This window comes from Acomys russatus, chromosome 7, assembly GCF_903995435.1.
Source record: "Acomys russatus chromosome 7, mAcoRus1.1, whole genome shotgun sequence".
Classification (NCBI taxonomy): Eukaryota; Metazoa; Chordata; class Mammalia; order Rodentia; family Muridae; genus Acomys; species Acomys russatus.
This window is the reverse complement of record NC_067143.1, coordinates 6258310-6274717: the sequence shown is the minus strand read 5'-3', so window position 1 is coordinate 6274717 and position 16408 is coordinate 6258310. Positions and strand designations below refer to the sequence as shown.

General features: G+C 51.7%; 1 protein-coding gene across 1 annotated transcript in view; it reads left to right on the top strand.

The window, feature by feature from the left end:
• Positions 1–16408, top strand: part of Ush1c (USH1 protein network component harmonin) — a 50091-nt gene that overhangs the window by 4743 nt on the left and 28940 nt on the right. The window contains 12 exon segments of the mRNA XM_051148597.1: positions 5222–5289; positions 5901–6044; positions 6140–6278; positions 10565–10673; positions 10785–10809; positions 10964–11021; positions 11274–11368; positions 13071–13155; positions 14192–14251; positions 14402–14458; positions 14565–14707; positions 15544–15609. Coding sequence (XP_051004554.1) covers positions 5222–5289; positions 5901–6044; positions 6140–6278; positions 10565–10673; positions 10785–10809; positions 10964–11021; positions 11274–11368; positions 13071–13155; positions 14192–14251; positions 14402–14458; positions 14565–14707; positions 15544–15609 — 1049 coding nt within the window.

The following is a 16408-nucleotide window of genomic DNA, read 5'->3' as shown; positions in this document are numbered from 1 at the left end:
TTGGTTTTAAATGTCAACTTGCCACAGCCTGAAATCACCTGAAGAGTCTCAGTTGAGGAACTGAGCGGATTGGCTTGCCTACGGGCTTGTCTGTGGGGATTGCCTTGGTTAATTGAGGCAGGAAGTCTTGCCCATTGTGGGTGGCTCCATTCCCTAGGCAGGAGGTTCTGAACAGTATAAGAGAGTGAGGATGCCACATGAGGATAAGAAAACAAGCAACAGGAATACATTTATTTTTCTCTGCCCTTGACTGCGAGTGCTATTTGACTGGCTCCTTTGACTTCCAGCCTAGACTCCTGGCCAATGATGGGCCATAAACCGGAATTGTGAGCCAGATTAACGCTTTCCGCACTCAAGTTGCTTTTGGACATTAGGGTGTTCTCATCATAGCATCATAAGTGAAATTAGGACAGAAGATGATAAAACAGACATGGAAGGAAGTCTGGACCTTCATCCCACTGACGCTGATGGAGGGCAATGCGTTGTCACCTTCTGAGAATTCAGAACTTTCATCTTCTCATTCTTACCTAGTCTTATTTAATAAACATACATTACAGCTACTTTTCTAGGGGCTGCCCTGGACTCTTTATATAGTAAACTCATTGAATTAATGATGAAAATCATTATCCCTCATAGGATGTGAAATCTTGCCCTGGCTGTCCCGGAACTCGATCTGTAGACCAGGCTGGCCTCGAACTCATAGAGATCCGCTTGCCTCTGCTCCCAAGAGCTAGGATTAAAGTTATGCACCACCACTGCCCAGCAGAAATCTTTTTTTTTTTTTTTTTTTATAAGAGACTGTATGGACATTTTACACACAGGAAACTGGGGCAGGGAGACATCCAGACACAGTCCAGGAGAACTTCGCTGGCCCACCCTTCACGCTTACATTCCAGTCTCTGCAGCTCACACAGGTGCAGAGGAGACAAGATGGCAAAGGCGGAAAAGCCAGTACAGCATGAGAGACAGAGACAGACAGGGGTGGGGACGAAGAGAGAGTAGGAACTGATGAGAGATGTGGCCATGAAGAGGTGACACTAGAGGCAAACCATCAGGGTCCGGGTACCATCCTTGGAAATGCCAAGCTCACCTTAGCCAGGGCTGCTGCAGGAAACTGGCCGCTCATCCCAGATGAGCTCATCCCCAGCCCAGAGGAACTTGTAGGGAAGGGCAGGGTTACCTGAACAGCTTGGACTGCTGGTAGCAAGAAGCCATCAGGGACCAAGGACACACTCCTCTCTCCCCAGACTGCTGGTGTCCTGCTTGTCTGAACACAGCAGCGAGCCAGAGGGCATCGGAAGGCCCACCTTGTAAAGCCCCTAGGCCTGGGAGGAGGCTGGGCTGGGCTGGGCAGGGAAAGGCAGAGCACACAGTTGGCAGCCACACCAACTGCTTTGCATGCAGCCCGTTTAATTCCCACAGAGGCCCAAGGAGCATGCAGCATGAATTATTTAACTGATTCTCACCCTCCTTCTCCCTGTCCTGAGAGGTCCGCCCACGAAGTAGAATTGTACCAGCCAGCCCCTGAGGACAAGCCCCAGGAGATGAGGCCACCAAGGCCAAACCTACAGTCTACTCAGTGTCACAGTCTAAGGTCCTGAGCACAGAGAGGGAGAAGTACTCAGAGCACATCATGTGCTGCGCATGAGCAGGAGACAGTGCTAAGGGGGGATGGCGGTGGTGGTGTGGTAGAGACCCTAACAGCTCCTATGCACCGTGCGCTCCGTTTGGGGGGTTCCCATGGTGAGTGGGAGCCTAGGGAAGGAAACACTAAAGTTAGTTAGAGAAAGAAGATTGGTGTCTTGCTCACAGTAGATGCTCAGTGCATGCACTTTGGACAAGGGCACTCAAAGGGAAACACAGGAAAGAGATACCTCCCTCCTTAGTTTCTTGGTTTTGAAAGGATGAGTAAGGTATCGTAAGAGAAGCTGCGGATGCCGGGCACAGTGGTGGCACACACCTTTAATCCCAGCACTCAGGAGGCAGAGGCAGGAGTATTGTTGTGAGTTCGAGACCAGCCTGGTGTACAGAGTGAGTTCCAGGCTAGCCAGGGCTCCACAGAGAACCCCTGCCAAGGTTCTATTGTGTCCGGGGAAATGCTTGCCTGGCTACATTCTGAGTCCTACACATAATATAGAGATGACCCTGCAGAAGTGGATGAGTCAGGACAGGGTTGTGTGAGCTTACTGGTGAGGCGGAGCTAGGCCTGCAGGCTGCCTCTGAATTAGAGGAGTCGGGTATGACTTGTGGGTGGGGGTCCTGGATGCAACAGTCAACATTTAAGAGCTGTCCACAGGATCTAGGACCCCAGGAACTATTTTCTAGGGAGACCATCTCCAGGTACCTGTGCTTGACTCTAGGAAGACAGAAAGAATAGAATCCTGAACCCAAATGTTGCCAACACCTACCCCGACTTTCTTGTCTCCAGCCAGGGTATAGGAAGTGTCATCCGTGAGGACATTCTCTTGCTGCTTAACCCTAAGCCTGTGGCAGGTGCAGGTCTCTGGAGCTCAGTCCCTAGGCTTCTGCCCCTGGGAGGGTTCCTCTCCTGTCCTTTTCCTCCTGTTCCCGCCCATGGTGAGTTAGACTAGGTGCCTCACTCCAGCTCAACAGACAGTACTGTTACACTCCCACTAGGGAGCTGAGCCACTGGGGTTCAGAGCATCACTTAAAAGATATTCCATTTTCTCCCTTATTATGGACCAGGTGAAATGGTAGGTGTGTGGGTGAGGTGGAGGGTGGGCATCTGTGTATCAACCTAGAGCTTTATGTATGCCAACAAACACTTTACTGCTTAGCTCAGGCTCCGCCAAAGCTTTCATAACAGTGCAGGGAGTCAGGTGTGGTGGTGCTTGCCTTTAATCCCAGCCCTCGGAAATCAGAGGCAGGCAGATTTCTGAGTTTGAGGTCAGCTCAAACACAAAACATATTAACTTTCAGGCCAGCCAGGGCTACATAGTAAGACTTTGTCTCAACCACAAACAAACAAGCAAAAACAAGAGAGAGGAGGATTACAGATCACCTAATCTCTAAAGCCTTTGCCAAAGGGTTGGATGTTGGGGACTGAAAGGGACTCGGCTGCTCTTTGCTCTGGAAGGCCCGAGCCCTGCCAGAAGTGACACAACAGCAAGAGTGTGAGCTTAGCATCTGACCTGGGCTCAGCTCTCAGTGCTGCTTGCTAGTTGTGGCCTTGGGTCACTTCTGCGACACTCCCAGTATTATGGTGTGAGAATTAGAGTTTTATAGGGCCGATGCTTTGAACAAATGCACGGAAGTTCCTGGGAGCCCTGCAAGCGTCATTTCCCGTCCCCTTCTGTCCCCATGGCTCTTATCCCTGAAGGGCATGGCCAGACAGAGAAGCAGGAGGACTAATGAGTCCACTCAAGGCTTCTCTGTTGAGTATTCACTCGGCATGAGTCATGAGGAAAGTAGCCTGAAGTTATCTTCACCTTCTCCTCAACTAGACGAATTCCTCAAAGCTACAAATCTTAGGTCACAGAGGGTTAGTGATGTCCTGGAAGAACTGAGCTACTTCCCAGATGTGGGAGTAGGTTGGTCGTCAGATGAGAAGGCCTCTGAGGGAAAGAAGCCAGCCATGCCAGTGAAGGGGGGCGCAGGAGACAGCACATGCCTGGGCCTGGGGCTGGGGGGAGTCTGGCTTATACGTGGAGCTAAAAGGAGATCCACAGAGCCAGGGGGAATGGAAGCCTGGTACAAGGACTTAGGTAAATCAAGAGAAGTGGTTTTATGCCCCCCCCTTTTTTTTTTAATGATGCCAATCTACTCCAGAGCCTCAGGTGGAGCAGCCAAGCCTCTGTCACGGAGCTACACCTCCACCCTTGCCTTTGATTTTACATGCGTCCTGGAGCCAGGAGGCACTCAGTTGACACGATGTTACAAATGAAGAGTTGTCTGGCCCTGGTCCTAGGGGATTCAGTACATCTGTGATGCCCCTTTCCCATCTCCTAGCCGCAGGGAGCTTCCCACAGTGAGGAGGGAGGGTGCTGCTGGGGAAGCTTTGAGAGTCAGAGAGTCAGAGAGTCAAGAGTCATCATATACTCTTGAGTCCTTGGAGCTCAGCCCCGGAGCACAGCCTTCTGGGTTCCTACCGTCCTCAGTCAAATGCTCGCGTAGCTATAGGAGGAGTGGGACTTCCAAATTAAAACTGCTCAGGTACCAAGTCCCAAGGGCTGGGCCTCAGGGTCCTCACTACATTGGGATGGACAGACTCTTCCAGGGTCTTGCAAAGTCTCTGGGGTCCCTGAGGAGAAGGCACGGTGGCCCAAGTCTTCCCCAAGCTCCAGGTAGGCACGAGATCCCAGCTTTGCGGGAGTTTCTCCCGGGAAGGGCAGAGACTGGCATGGAAATAAAAACTAGCCCTGGGGACCAGAGGACAGGAGGTCCCAATGTCCTTTCCAGCACCTGCCTGGCCTCGCTGCTTGGTCTTGGGCTAAAGAGAAACTCAGGGGTGCATCCCTTGGAGATTTGCCCTGATCTTCCCTAAAGTACAGAATCTAGGCCTCCTGGGTCCCCCCTCCCACCCCCACCCCCGCTCCCCAGGGATGGAGGTGCTAATGAAATAGTTCCTGTACATGACCTCAGCGGCCCAGCTATTGACGTCAGCAAAAGATGGAATGATGTAACCTAATCTTCCCTCTGAGGGGACACTAGGGATGGGGAGGGAGTGGCCAGGAGACTGACTAGTGGACAGAACTCCAGGCCAGGCCAGGCCAGAGCAAAGCGTCCCGGCATAGGCAGTACCAAGGAACCTGGCGGTAGGGTGCTTCTGGTGGGCAGGATGTGTTATCTGAGTGAGTGGCCCAAATCCTTCCTCAAAGCATTTATCCGTCACTACAGCCACCAGCAGGTGAGACTGTGGGCTTCTTCCTAACACAGGTGCCATAGCCGTGAGTGTGGCAGCAGTTACATGGGAGCGTGTCATTGCTGCATGGGGTCCATGTGTGCACATATGTGTTCAGCCTTGTGTGTGCCTCTGTCGCCTTGCCTGGGGATAAGATGTTTCTGGGCTATTCCGGCATGTTCTATATGGGTCTCGTATGCCAGACAGTTTGGTTCCTGGTTTTCCTCCTCTCCTCCCATGCTTACCCTGAGGAGCTGCTGTGGGCTTTCTGGACAGCGACCTCGCCTCCCCAGGACTGCTATGGGCATGCTGGGTACACATGGGTCCTGCAGCTATAATTCCATTCTTTGGATTTTCCAGGTGGATTTTCTAATTGAAAATGATGCCGAAAAGGACTACCTTTACGATGTGCTGCGGATGTACCACCAGTAAGTGTGTGTGTCTGCATTGCCAAGCCTAGGCAGACCATCTGTGTCACAGGAGTTCAGAGTGGGTGATGTCCTAAGACAGCACATGCTCTGGGCTCCTGGGAACCCACGTATATGCTGTTCATGTGCTCGCAGCTTCAGTACCTGTTCATATAAACACTTCCTTCTTGGCTCTGGGTTAGGGCTCAGGGGTATACTGTGAGTAAGAAAGACTGCCCACGGGGCTGGAGAGATGGCTCAGTGGTTAAGAGCACCACCCGCTCTTCCAAAGTTCGTGAGTTCAATTCCCAGCAACCACATGGTGGCTCACAACCACCTACAGTGAGGTCTGGCGCCCTCTTCTGGTGGGCAGGTGTACATGCAGGTGAAACACTGTATACTTAAATAAATCTTAAAAAAAAAAAAAACTGCCCTCTGCCCTCAGGATGTTACCCTGATAGGTTCAATAGAATTTGACTGTTAAGACAGAAGAAGAAAGCCAGCCTCAGCCACTTTATCTACTGTCTCTGGTCATCCAGCTTGCTTTGGATTCATTCAGTGCAGTGGGTGGGTCAAAGGTCACAGCCAGGGTGCCGCCTCAGGCACTCACCCACCCTCTGACCTCCCCTAAGGACCATGGATGTGACCGTGCTGGTGGGGGACCTGAAGCTGGTCATCAACCAGCCCAGCCGCCTGCCGCTGTTCGATGCTATCCGGCCCCTGATCCCACTGAAGCACCAGGTGGAGTATGACCAGCTGACACCACGACGTTCCAGGTGCGTCCCCAGGCCAGGGGCAAAGGGCTGGGAGGGGCCAGCCTGGCCATCAGACCTGAGCATGGCCATCACCAGCCACCCCATCGCTGTAACAGGAAACTGAAGGAGGTGCGCCTGGACCGTCTGCACCCCGAAGGCCTCGGCCTCAGCGTGCGTGGCGGTCTGGAATTCGGCTGTGGACTCTTCATCTCCCACCTCATCAAAGGTGGCCAGGCAGACAGCGTTGGCCTGCAGGTAAGTCAGCTGGGGCATGGGACCAGGGTCGCAAACGCCCCATCTTCTCCTGATCCACTCTGTGACACGATGTGGAAACCTGTTTTCTTAAGCCTTGGGGGAGAAAGGAAGAGTCCAACTAGTATTTATTTTATTTTATTTTATTTTATTAATTTATTCAGATTACATCTCAACTGTTATCCCATCACTTGTAACCTCCCATTCCTCCCTCCCATCCACTTTCACCCTATTCCCCTCCCCTAGGTCCATGACCAAGGGGGACCTCCTCCCCCACTCTAAGGTCACAGGCTATTAAGTATCTTGGTAGTCGACTTATTCTTTCTCTGAGTGCCACCAGGCCTCCCCACCAAGGAGAAGTAATCAAATATGGGGCACCAGAGTTCATGTCAGACCCACTCTCCACTCAACTGTGGAAAATGTCCTATCCATTGGCTAGATCTGAGTAGGAATTCAATGTTTACTGCATGTATTGTCCTTGGTTAGTGCAGTAGTTTGAGCAGACACCCCTGGGCCCAGATCCACCCATCACAATGTTCTTCTTGTAGGTTTCTAGGACCCTCTAGATCCTTCTATTTCCCCATTCTCCTCCAACTGGTATTTTGATGAGTGTTTGGAAGCTTTCAGGATAGAGGAAAAGTGTGTGTATGTATTTGTCTGTCTGTCTGTCTGTCTGTGTCTATGTGTGTGTGGTGTGTAACTGTGTGTCAGTCTGTGTGTGTGTGTGTGTGTGGTATGTGTCTGTCTGTGTGTGTGCCTGTGTGTCTGTGTGTGTCTGTCTGTGTTTGTGTCTGTCTGTGTGTCTGTATCTGTGCGTCTGTGTGTCTGTGTCTGTCCTCACACATACCAGGCAAATACTCCACCCTGAACTCTTATCCAGCCCCTGCCTGTTTTCTTGGGTCAAGCTAGGAAACTGACTGACTGCTGCTTCCTGCCACTGCCACTGAGCCCCTCCTCTACTCCCCTACTTCCTGAAGGCTTAGGCCAGGCACCTTCAGCTTCGTGTGGGGTCACCCTTTACTCTAATGCAGTGTGATGCTTAAGAATGTAGACACTGAGGGGCTGGAGAGATGGCTCAACGGTTAAGAGCACTGCCTGCTCTTCCAGAGGTCCTGAGTTCAATTCCCAGCAACCACATGGTGGCTCACAACCATCTATAATGAGATCTGATGCCCTCTTCTGGACTGCATGTCTACATCAGATATATAGAAAATAAATAAATCTTAAAAAAAAAGAATGTAGACACTGCCTTTGGACCATCCCATTCGGATCCTGGCCTTGCCCTCCTTTAGCCATGTGACTTCAGTCAGCCCTGGACGCTGCTTTTCTCACCCATAAAGCCATCTGCCTCATTGGATTGTTCGAGAAACAGGGGAGTAAATGAGACGGTGCTCACAGCTTTGGGGCCGTGAAGTTGACAGAGGAGGAATTGCTGAACCCTTCCACACACATCACATGCATCAGCCCATTTTATAGTGTGCGCAGAGACACAGAGGCCAGTGAGCAGCAGAGCCAGGCTTTGAACTTGGGTCTCCCGGAACTGAGTCAGCACCCCAGGCTTCTCCCCTGTGGTCCCCACACTTCTGTGTCTGAGCAGGGGCAGGCAGACCTCCAGGTCTGAGGTTTGTTTTTGTCAACTGACTGACCAAGGTAAAGAAACTTCGAGAAATTTTGTTGTCAGCATCCAAATCGGAGATAAGCCAGGGGCTTCTGGGGGGGTGGGGAGTGGGGGGGGGGGGGGGCGAGGGAGCACTAGTGCTAATGGTTTGAGACCAAGGGGGAGGGGCACAGCGACAGCAAGCTGACAGATGAGGCTTTGTTCGCAATCTCTGTGTCAGGGCTCTCTTGGTGGCATCTGAAATTTCAGCCTCTCTATTGTTCTTTTCCTCTGTGGCACATTTTCCAGCCCAGAAGCTCAGCCAGAGGAGAGAAGGTAATGAGCTCCCCTCTTGGTGTCAGCTGGGCCCCCCTTTTTCCAGAGTGAGCTCTCCTCTGAGGACAAGCGCTTCCTTGCAGCTCCCTATGAAGGAGGGCACCAGGGCATGCTCATGAAACTCAGCCAGCCCGCCTCCCTCCCGGACTTATGAAATACTGTTTCCCCCTTTCCTGGGGCTGTTGGGCCCATCTCTTCTTTGTCTCACTACCCCACAGATTGTGGTGTTACCGTGATCTCCATACAAAGGCTCTTTTGCAGGGTTCTGTGTAGAGGGGGGGCTAGGGGGCAGGGAGGGAAGTTGATCCTGCAACCCTATCTAGGGCCTGTGTGGGAATCGGTCTGACTGGGGTCCTGGTGAGTTCCTGTGGTAGCAACACAGGGGACTCCACTCAGGAGGAGCCAGGACAAAAACTGCCTTCATCCATTGACCAAACCAGGGCTCAAGTTCCTCATGCTGAGGACAGCACAGAGAAGATTCTAGATGTCAAGAGGGATTTGACCTGAGAAGCTGGGAGGCCTGAGGGGGCTTGAACCCTCGAACAGGTCCTACCTGCGACTTCAACCATATTGCTTCTGTCCCTTCCTGGCTACTTAAGATGTTTTTCACACTTTCTTTATATGTAACTATGTCCTTTATGCACCTGGCCTTTTACTCATGTAGAAAATTATTTTCCATGCCTTGCTCATTCCCTGCTATAAAACAGACAGCATAACCTCTGCCTTCCTGTGGGACTCTGGGGCTCCAAACAGGTGGCAGGAATCCATAGCAGGCTAGACACAGGGAACTGCAACCAGGCTTGGCCACATGCCCTCCTTTTCCAGACACCCAAGAGCCGACATGTGGTGTCTATAACATAAGATCTGACCACGCATCCCAGCAGCCTCTTTGCTTACTGAGTGACTTTGAACAAATCACTTTGCCTCGCTGACCCTCTCTGTTTCTTCATAGTGCCACCGTGGTCCCCACATAAAGGTCTTTTGGCAGGTTCCATGCAGAACAGGAACACGAGTTCCTTCCCTTTGGGGTTGTAAAAACAAAACAAAGCAAGCAAACAAACAAAAACAGGTGCAAGGAATTATCCAGATGTTCTCTTTGAAGTCAGTGTCTCCAGAAATGTAGACCGTTCTCTAGTGAGTGCTCCTGTCAGGACACTGTGAAAATGTGTGTTTGTGTCCCAGGCAGAGGACAGGCCATTTCCTGGTGGTAATGACAGGTAAGTATAGGAGTGGCATAGGCTGGGAACTGATCTGGAGACCCTGTGACCTCAGGGTCCAACCCTTCTCCAAGAGACCAGCTCATGTGGGTTCAGGGACACCCACAGCCCCAGTCTGCAGAAGGACACCTGATCTGTGTCCCTGTGTGGCAGCTACTGCCTCCGTGTCTTTAGGCAATACTTCATGGCCTCGCACCCCCACCCTGTCTCTTGCCTATCCTACCCCATGAGGTCTTCTCTCATGAGATGTTGCCATGCAAGAATCCTTCAGCTTTTTGGTTATTCATAACAGAGTTTCAGTATGATTCCCCAGGCATGGAGGAGGCAGCAGCGGCGGCCAGCAGGGGGCAGTCTCACCATGTTCTGCCTCTTAGAGTTGGCTCCATGGGCCTCCTTAATTTAAAAGCCATTTATTAAGAACCTGCTGTGGGGCCCATACTGACTGGCCGTGCCCATTTACACAGTGCTTGTTTAATTCTCAGCAGCCCCATGATTTTCCCTGTTTTACATATGAAAGCTATGGTTCAGAGAACTCACATCAAACTAATAAAAATTTTTAAAGGATTTGAGGCCAGGGGAAACAGAGCCCAGAGCCCCGTGGTCATTCTCTGACGTTTGCCTGATCCCAGCATCAGAAGTCAGTTTAACGTCACTGGGTTTCCACGGGATGGGAGGAAAGAGAAGGTACGTTCGTGTTAGTGATGAGAGCTTGGGTCTAGAGTCATGGACGCCCCCCATTCCAGCTCACAGTGTGTTAGTCGTCGACAGAGACAAAAGCCTGCTTCTGGGGGCTGGAGAGGGACAAAGGCCAGACAGGGCTGCTGGATTCCAGAACCCAGTGGTACCTTAGTGCAGAGGAACCAAGGTGAGGGGACGAAGTCCTGAATCCTGCCTCCGCTCTGTTACGCACCCACTGCTTGCGGGCTTCTCCCCATCGCCAATCTTGGTTTCTTCATCCTGGAACTGAAAGCAGCATTGCCTGCCGCTGTTGGGGGATGGTTTGGCTGGGACGTGGTACCAGCGCACAGATTAAAGCTTTCGCTTGGTGTTGTCCCTTCTGGGGCTGAGGGCATCAGGAGTGGGCCTGCTCCATTGCTTGGCCCTATTCCCCCATGTTTGTCCCACCTCTGTGTGCCAAGGTAGGGGACGAGATTGTCCGAATCAACGGCTATTCCATCTCCTCCTGTACCCATGAGGAAGTTATCAACCTGATCCGCACCAAAAAGACTGTGTCCATCAAAGTGAGACGTGAGTGAGGCCAGACGGGACTGGTGGTTTGTGACGGGGATGGGAGGTGGCCCCAGCTGCAAGGGTATAGGAGCTTTCCTAACATGCTGGGGTTTTTTTTTTCTCCCACAGACATCGGCCTGATCCCTGTGAAGAGGTAAGCAGGCCTATCTGTCTCCACATGGGCCAAGATCTGGCATACCCTGAACTAGCATTGCTTCTGGGCTGGGGGAGGTGAAGCACCACAGGTCCCAGATCCTTCAAATGTGTTTACTGGCCCCCCCGCCTCTTCTTTGTTCCCTTCCCCTCAGCTCCCCCGAGGAGCCCCTCAAATGGCAGTATGTGGATCAGTTTGTGTCAGAGTCTGGGGTAAGACACTAGGGGTCGGACAGCTGGCCTTGAAGGAGGGATGGTTCTAGGATCCTCTGGGACTTCACCTAGGCCCATAGGGTACCCGGCACACTCCTACGATGTGGTGGGCCTCCAGACCCACATCCCAGGGATAAAATGGCTGTTTGGTCTCTGTGAATATGGGGGGAGGGGCTTCATCTGGAGGTCTCAAGCTCAAGAGGCCACTTGAATGTCTGTAGACCCCATAACCTGATCCCATCCGTCCTCCAGGGCGTGCGAGGTGGATTGGCCTCACCTGGCAATCGAACAACTAAGGAAAAGAAAGTGTTCATCAGTCTAGTCGGCTCCCGGGGCCTGGGCTGCAGGTGGGTAGCAGGCATGGGGCTCTTTAGGTGGGTGGTATGCCCAGGGCTCGGTGACAGCCAGGAGACCCCAGACTCCCCGAGGCTGTCTCTCCCTTTCCTCGCTGCTGTTCCTGAGGACTCTTGTCCACCCGCGATGGGTCTTGTGCACTGGTGATGATGAGGAAATGGAGACTGAGAGACAGAACCATATTGCCTGGATTCAGTTCAGTCCCTGCAAGAGGACGTTTTCTAGCTAATTATCTGCCATAGGTCTCCTGTCGCCTATGGTTCTGAAACCTTCCCTTAAGAGGGGCCAGGAAGGGCAGTGATGGTGCATGCCTTTAATCCCAGCACTTGGGAGGCAGAGGCAGGTTGATCTCTGAGTTTAAGGCCAGCCTGGTCTGCAGAGTGAGTTCCAGGGCAGCCAAGGCTACACAGAGAAACCCTGTCTCAGTAAAAGAAAAGAAAGTCACAAGTTCTGTAGCCACCAGGTAGTAAGCAGTTGGTAAATGCTACTATTAGTTAAGTTGTTATTATTTATTTTCATTTGCATTTAATTTTTTAAGATTTAAATTTTTTTTATTTTCATGTATGTGTGTGTCTATCTGCATGTGTGTTTGTGCCCTTGAGAGTGGGTGCCCACAAAGGCCAGTAGAGGTCATCGGATCCCTGGCGCTGGAGTTCTGTTGTATGCTGCCTAATATGGGGGCTAGAAACCAAACTCTGGACTTCTCTTCATGAGTATCAAGTACTGGGTCTCGCTGTGTAGCCCTAGCTGGCCTCACACTCTCAGAGATCTGCTTGGTTCTGCATCGCGAGTACGGGGATTAAAGATGTGCACCACCACACCCAGCTCCATAAATGATTCGTAATGTCCGTCCTTGGGTATGAGGCTATAGCTTAACTGGGAGGGTATTTGCCAAGCATGCACCAAGGCCTGGTTTCAGTCCTTAGCACTGTATACACTGAGAATGGTGTGCACACCTGTAAATCTAGCACTTGAGAAACAGAGGCAAGAAAATCAGAAACCCAAGGTTGTCCTCGGCTATAGAGTGAGTTTGCTCTTTGTCTGGGCTAGACAAGACCTGTCTCAAAAAATAAAAACGAAATTCAAAGTCCCTGTTTTCTGGGAGATGGCAGCCTAATATTGAAGCTAACCACTGAGATACTTACAACATTGTGTGACAAAGATGCTGGTGGCGCTACACCCTGAGTCAAGGGGTGACAGATAAGTTTCCTACCTGTGCCACCGCTCATCAGTGTCCTGGGGTGCTCTTCTGCGAAAGGGTCTAAGTCGGTCTCTAGCTGGCTGGGAAAGAGTGCTGTGATTGATTAGTTATGTCTGCCACCGACTTGGGAGAGGAAATAACAGCACAAGAACCATCCTTGCTGTTCATAATTTAGAAGCACTAATATTCCTGGGGGGCAGTTAGCTTAATTGGGTTCTGGTGAAAATCTTATAAGGAATGAACAGGAAAATTCTAGAAAGAAAAAAAAAAGCCATGTTGGGTGAGGGGCTGAGATGAAATCACAAGGAATTTTCTGTGGCTGATGCATGGAACATCTGGAAGGGAGATAAAGACAGAGGGTCTTGGGCCTTGAGTTTATGGGTGACCTATATTCCAAGTGCTGGCCCTCTAAACAGAGGGCCACAGGCTGGTCATTGAGAGTGAGCAAAGCTGCAGGGGACAAGCCGTATCACCCACATCTCTGCCTCCCACAGCATCTCCAGTGGCCCCATTCAGAAGCCTGGCATCTTTATCAGCCACGTGAAACCTGGTTCCCTGTCTGCAGAGGTGGGGTTGGAGGTAAGTACCAGGATGGGAGAGGGACAGGGAGCCACATGCACACTTACAGATGTTGCACCTTCCTGGACAGCGCTGGCTGGCGACTGCCTGGTGGTCCCCAATGGGAAAGGCATTGCAGAGAAGAGGCACGAAAACGCTAGGCAGCTTTCTTCAGCTCTGGCAGCCATCGGCCTTAAGGTTATGGTGATAATACTCAGAGTTGACATTCTGCATCCTAAACCTTGTCGCGACTCTGGAGATTACGTACTAACGTTACCCCATGTTGAACAATCCAAAACCAGAGACACTTTCTTCCAAGGCAGTATGCCTATAACAAAGAGCCAGGAGTCAAACAGGTTCCCCTGCTCCCTTCCATATCTCTTGTGTGTGGGGGGGGGGGCAGAGATGGAGGGGAAAGTGGGAGCTTGTGGGTCTCTGGGTGGGGACTGTGGGGGGCTCGGCACTCTCACTCTCTCTGCCTCCCTCTTCCCCAGTGCTCCTGGTCATCCCTCAGAGCTGTGACTCTTAATCGCTTCTCCAGACAAATGCCTCACCTACAAGATTACAAGATAAGGATTCTAGACCCTTCCTTCTTCTACAGTTGTCGTGTAGATTAAATTAACATTCAGTCTGGATCTGTGTCAGGCACGTAACACCGATCAATAAATGTCAGCAATGCCTGTCACTATAATGAGGGTCCAACAAGGCCTTCTGTGCCCATTAACTAAATCTTGTAAAGGAAAGATCCTAACTTAGCAAAAGGCATTAACTTCTAATCTTGTGATATTTGATAGCCAATAAAACCATTATGGGATGGAGGAGTGCCAGGATGAGCTTGGGGCCCTCCCAGAGCTCTATCAGAGCTTGCCACCTGGTCTCTTCCCTGGAAAAAGAAATTGGCTGCTTGACCACCAGCCTATATGTCTAGCATGCCAGGAGACCTTCCTGTAGATGGATGTAAGGATTAAACACACCCAAGCACACGCACACACACACACACACACACACACACATGCATGCACACGCACGCTCTGACCCTTTTCTGTTTCTCCCTCAGACAGGAGACCAGATTGTAGAAGTCAACGGCATCGACTTCTCCAACCTGGACCACAAGGAGGTGAGACGTGGTGTCCTCATCGGCTGTACCTCCTCCCCCACACACGTCTTCCAGCCAGTGCCACAATGCCCGAGACCTTGATGCTCTCAGCTTGCGCTGCTCCCGCCAGAGTGTCAGAGGCCCCAGCTGACCGTCCCCCTGTCTCCACAGGCTGTGAATGTCCTGAAAAGCAGCCGCAGCCTGACCATCTCCATCGTAGCTGGAGCTGTAAGTCCAGAAGGAAATGAGGAGGCCCCAGGACCCCTGACTAACTCTGTGGCAGGGGCTGCCTGCACTCCCTAGGGGCTGAGCTTCCTTTCCCACCCCCTGACAGGGCCGGGAGCTGTTCATGACAGACCGGGAGCGGCTGGAGGAGGCAAGGCAGCACGAGCTGCAGCGGCAGGAACTCCTCATGCAGAAGCGGCTGGCCATGGAGTCCAACAAGATCCTCCAGGAGCAGCAGGAGATGGAGCGCCAGTGAGTGGCCCGCTGGGGACCCCTGCCCACACCCCACACCAGACACAGTAGACTTCCGGCTGCTTGTCCTGGGCCCATTTGAACTCTTCCTGTTGTGCCCTCAGTGGCAAAATAGGCGTCCATCCTGTTCCTTAGACAGCCTGGCTCCTTGCTAAAGACACCTGACTTTCAGACACCAGTACTATAAAAGAGAGAGAGAGGCTCCTGCCAGCCATAGTGAGCATGCGCTGTGCCTTCATTTATTGTTGCTAGTTTGGCTCCCATGGTACCCCTGGGCAGTCAATGGTATCAAGCCATTGCGTAGGCGAGAACGCTGGAACGTGGGAAGATGAAGTTGCCTGTGTCCAGAATTGTAGGTGGCCAGGCTGGGACATTCATCCACACAGTCTGGGTCAGGAGCCTGGCAGTCCCCATGGGGGAAACTACCTGCCGTGATAAACCTCACCCTTACATTTTTGGAACACCAGGCTGAGAAAATCAATGGGATAAGCAACTCACAAATCAAAACCACTGTTAAAATACCAGCTATAATACATTTGGGGTGCTTACTGAGTGTTTGGAAGAGGGAAGAGGGGGCAACTCGGCCTCTCCCCTCACAGAATTAGCCTGGCGAGCGGCCCTGCTCAACCTTTGTGTGGGAGCCGATCCATGTGCACACATCACCTGCTCCCGTGGCACAGAATCCCTGCCCACCAGCTGCAGATGAAATTACCCAGGAACACTGGGCCTAGACTTTGCAGAACCAACATCTTTGGAAGAGCAACAGAAAAAAAAATTACAGCAGTCAGCCACAAGAAAAGTTACCTCATGCAGGCCAACTTCTGTTTGTGTTTCAGGAGGAGAAAGGAAATCGCCCAGAAGGCCGCTGAGGAAAATGAGAGATACCGGAAGGAGATGGAGCAGTAAGTGTGTAGGGGTCCAGCCCTTGTAGCCATGGCTGCATGTCCTGAGCACAGCTAGTTGGAAACATGGACCCATCTGCATCATCCCACAGCATCACACATGGACACATCTGTGTCATCCCACAGCATCACACATGGACACATCTGCATCATCCCACAGCATCACACATGGACACATCTGTGTCAACCCACAGCATCACACATGGACACATCTGTGTCATCCCACAGCATCACACGTGGACACATCTGCGTCATCCCACAGCATCACACATGGACACATCTGTGTCATCCCACAGCATCACACATGGACACATCTGTGTCATCCCACAGCATCACACATGGACACATCTGTGTCATCCCACAGCATCACACATGGACACATCTGTGTCATCCCACAGCATCACACATGGACACATCTGTGTCATCCCACAGCATCACACATGGACACATCTGCATCACCCCACAGCATCACACATGGACACATCTGCATCATCCCACAGCATCACACATGGACACATCTGCATCATCCCACAGCTTCACACATGGACACATCTGCATCATCCCACAGCATCACACATGGACACATCTGTGTCAACCCACAGCATCACACATGGACACATCTGCATCACCCCACAGCATCACACATGGACACATCTGTGTCATCCCACAGCATCACACATGGACACATCTGTGTCAACCCACAGCATCACACATGGACACATGTGTCATCCACATCATCACACATGGACACATCTGCATCACCCCACAGCATCACACATGGACACATCTGCATCATCCC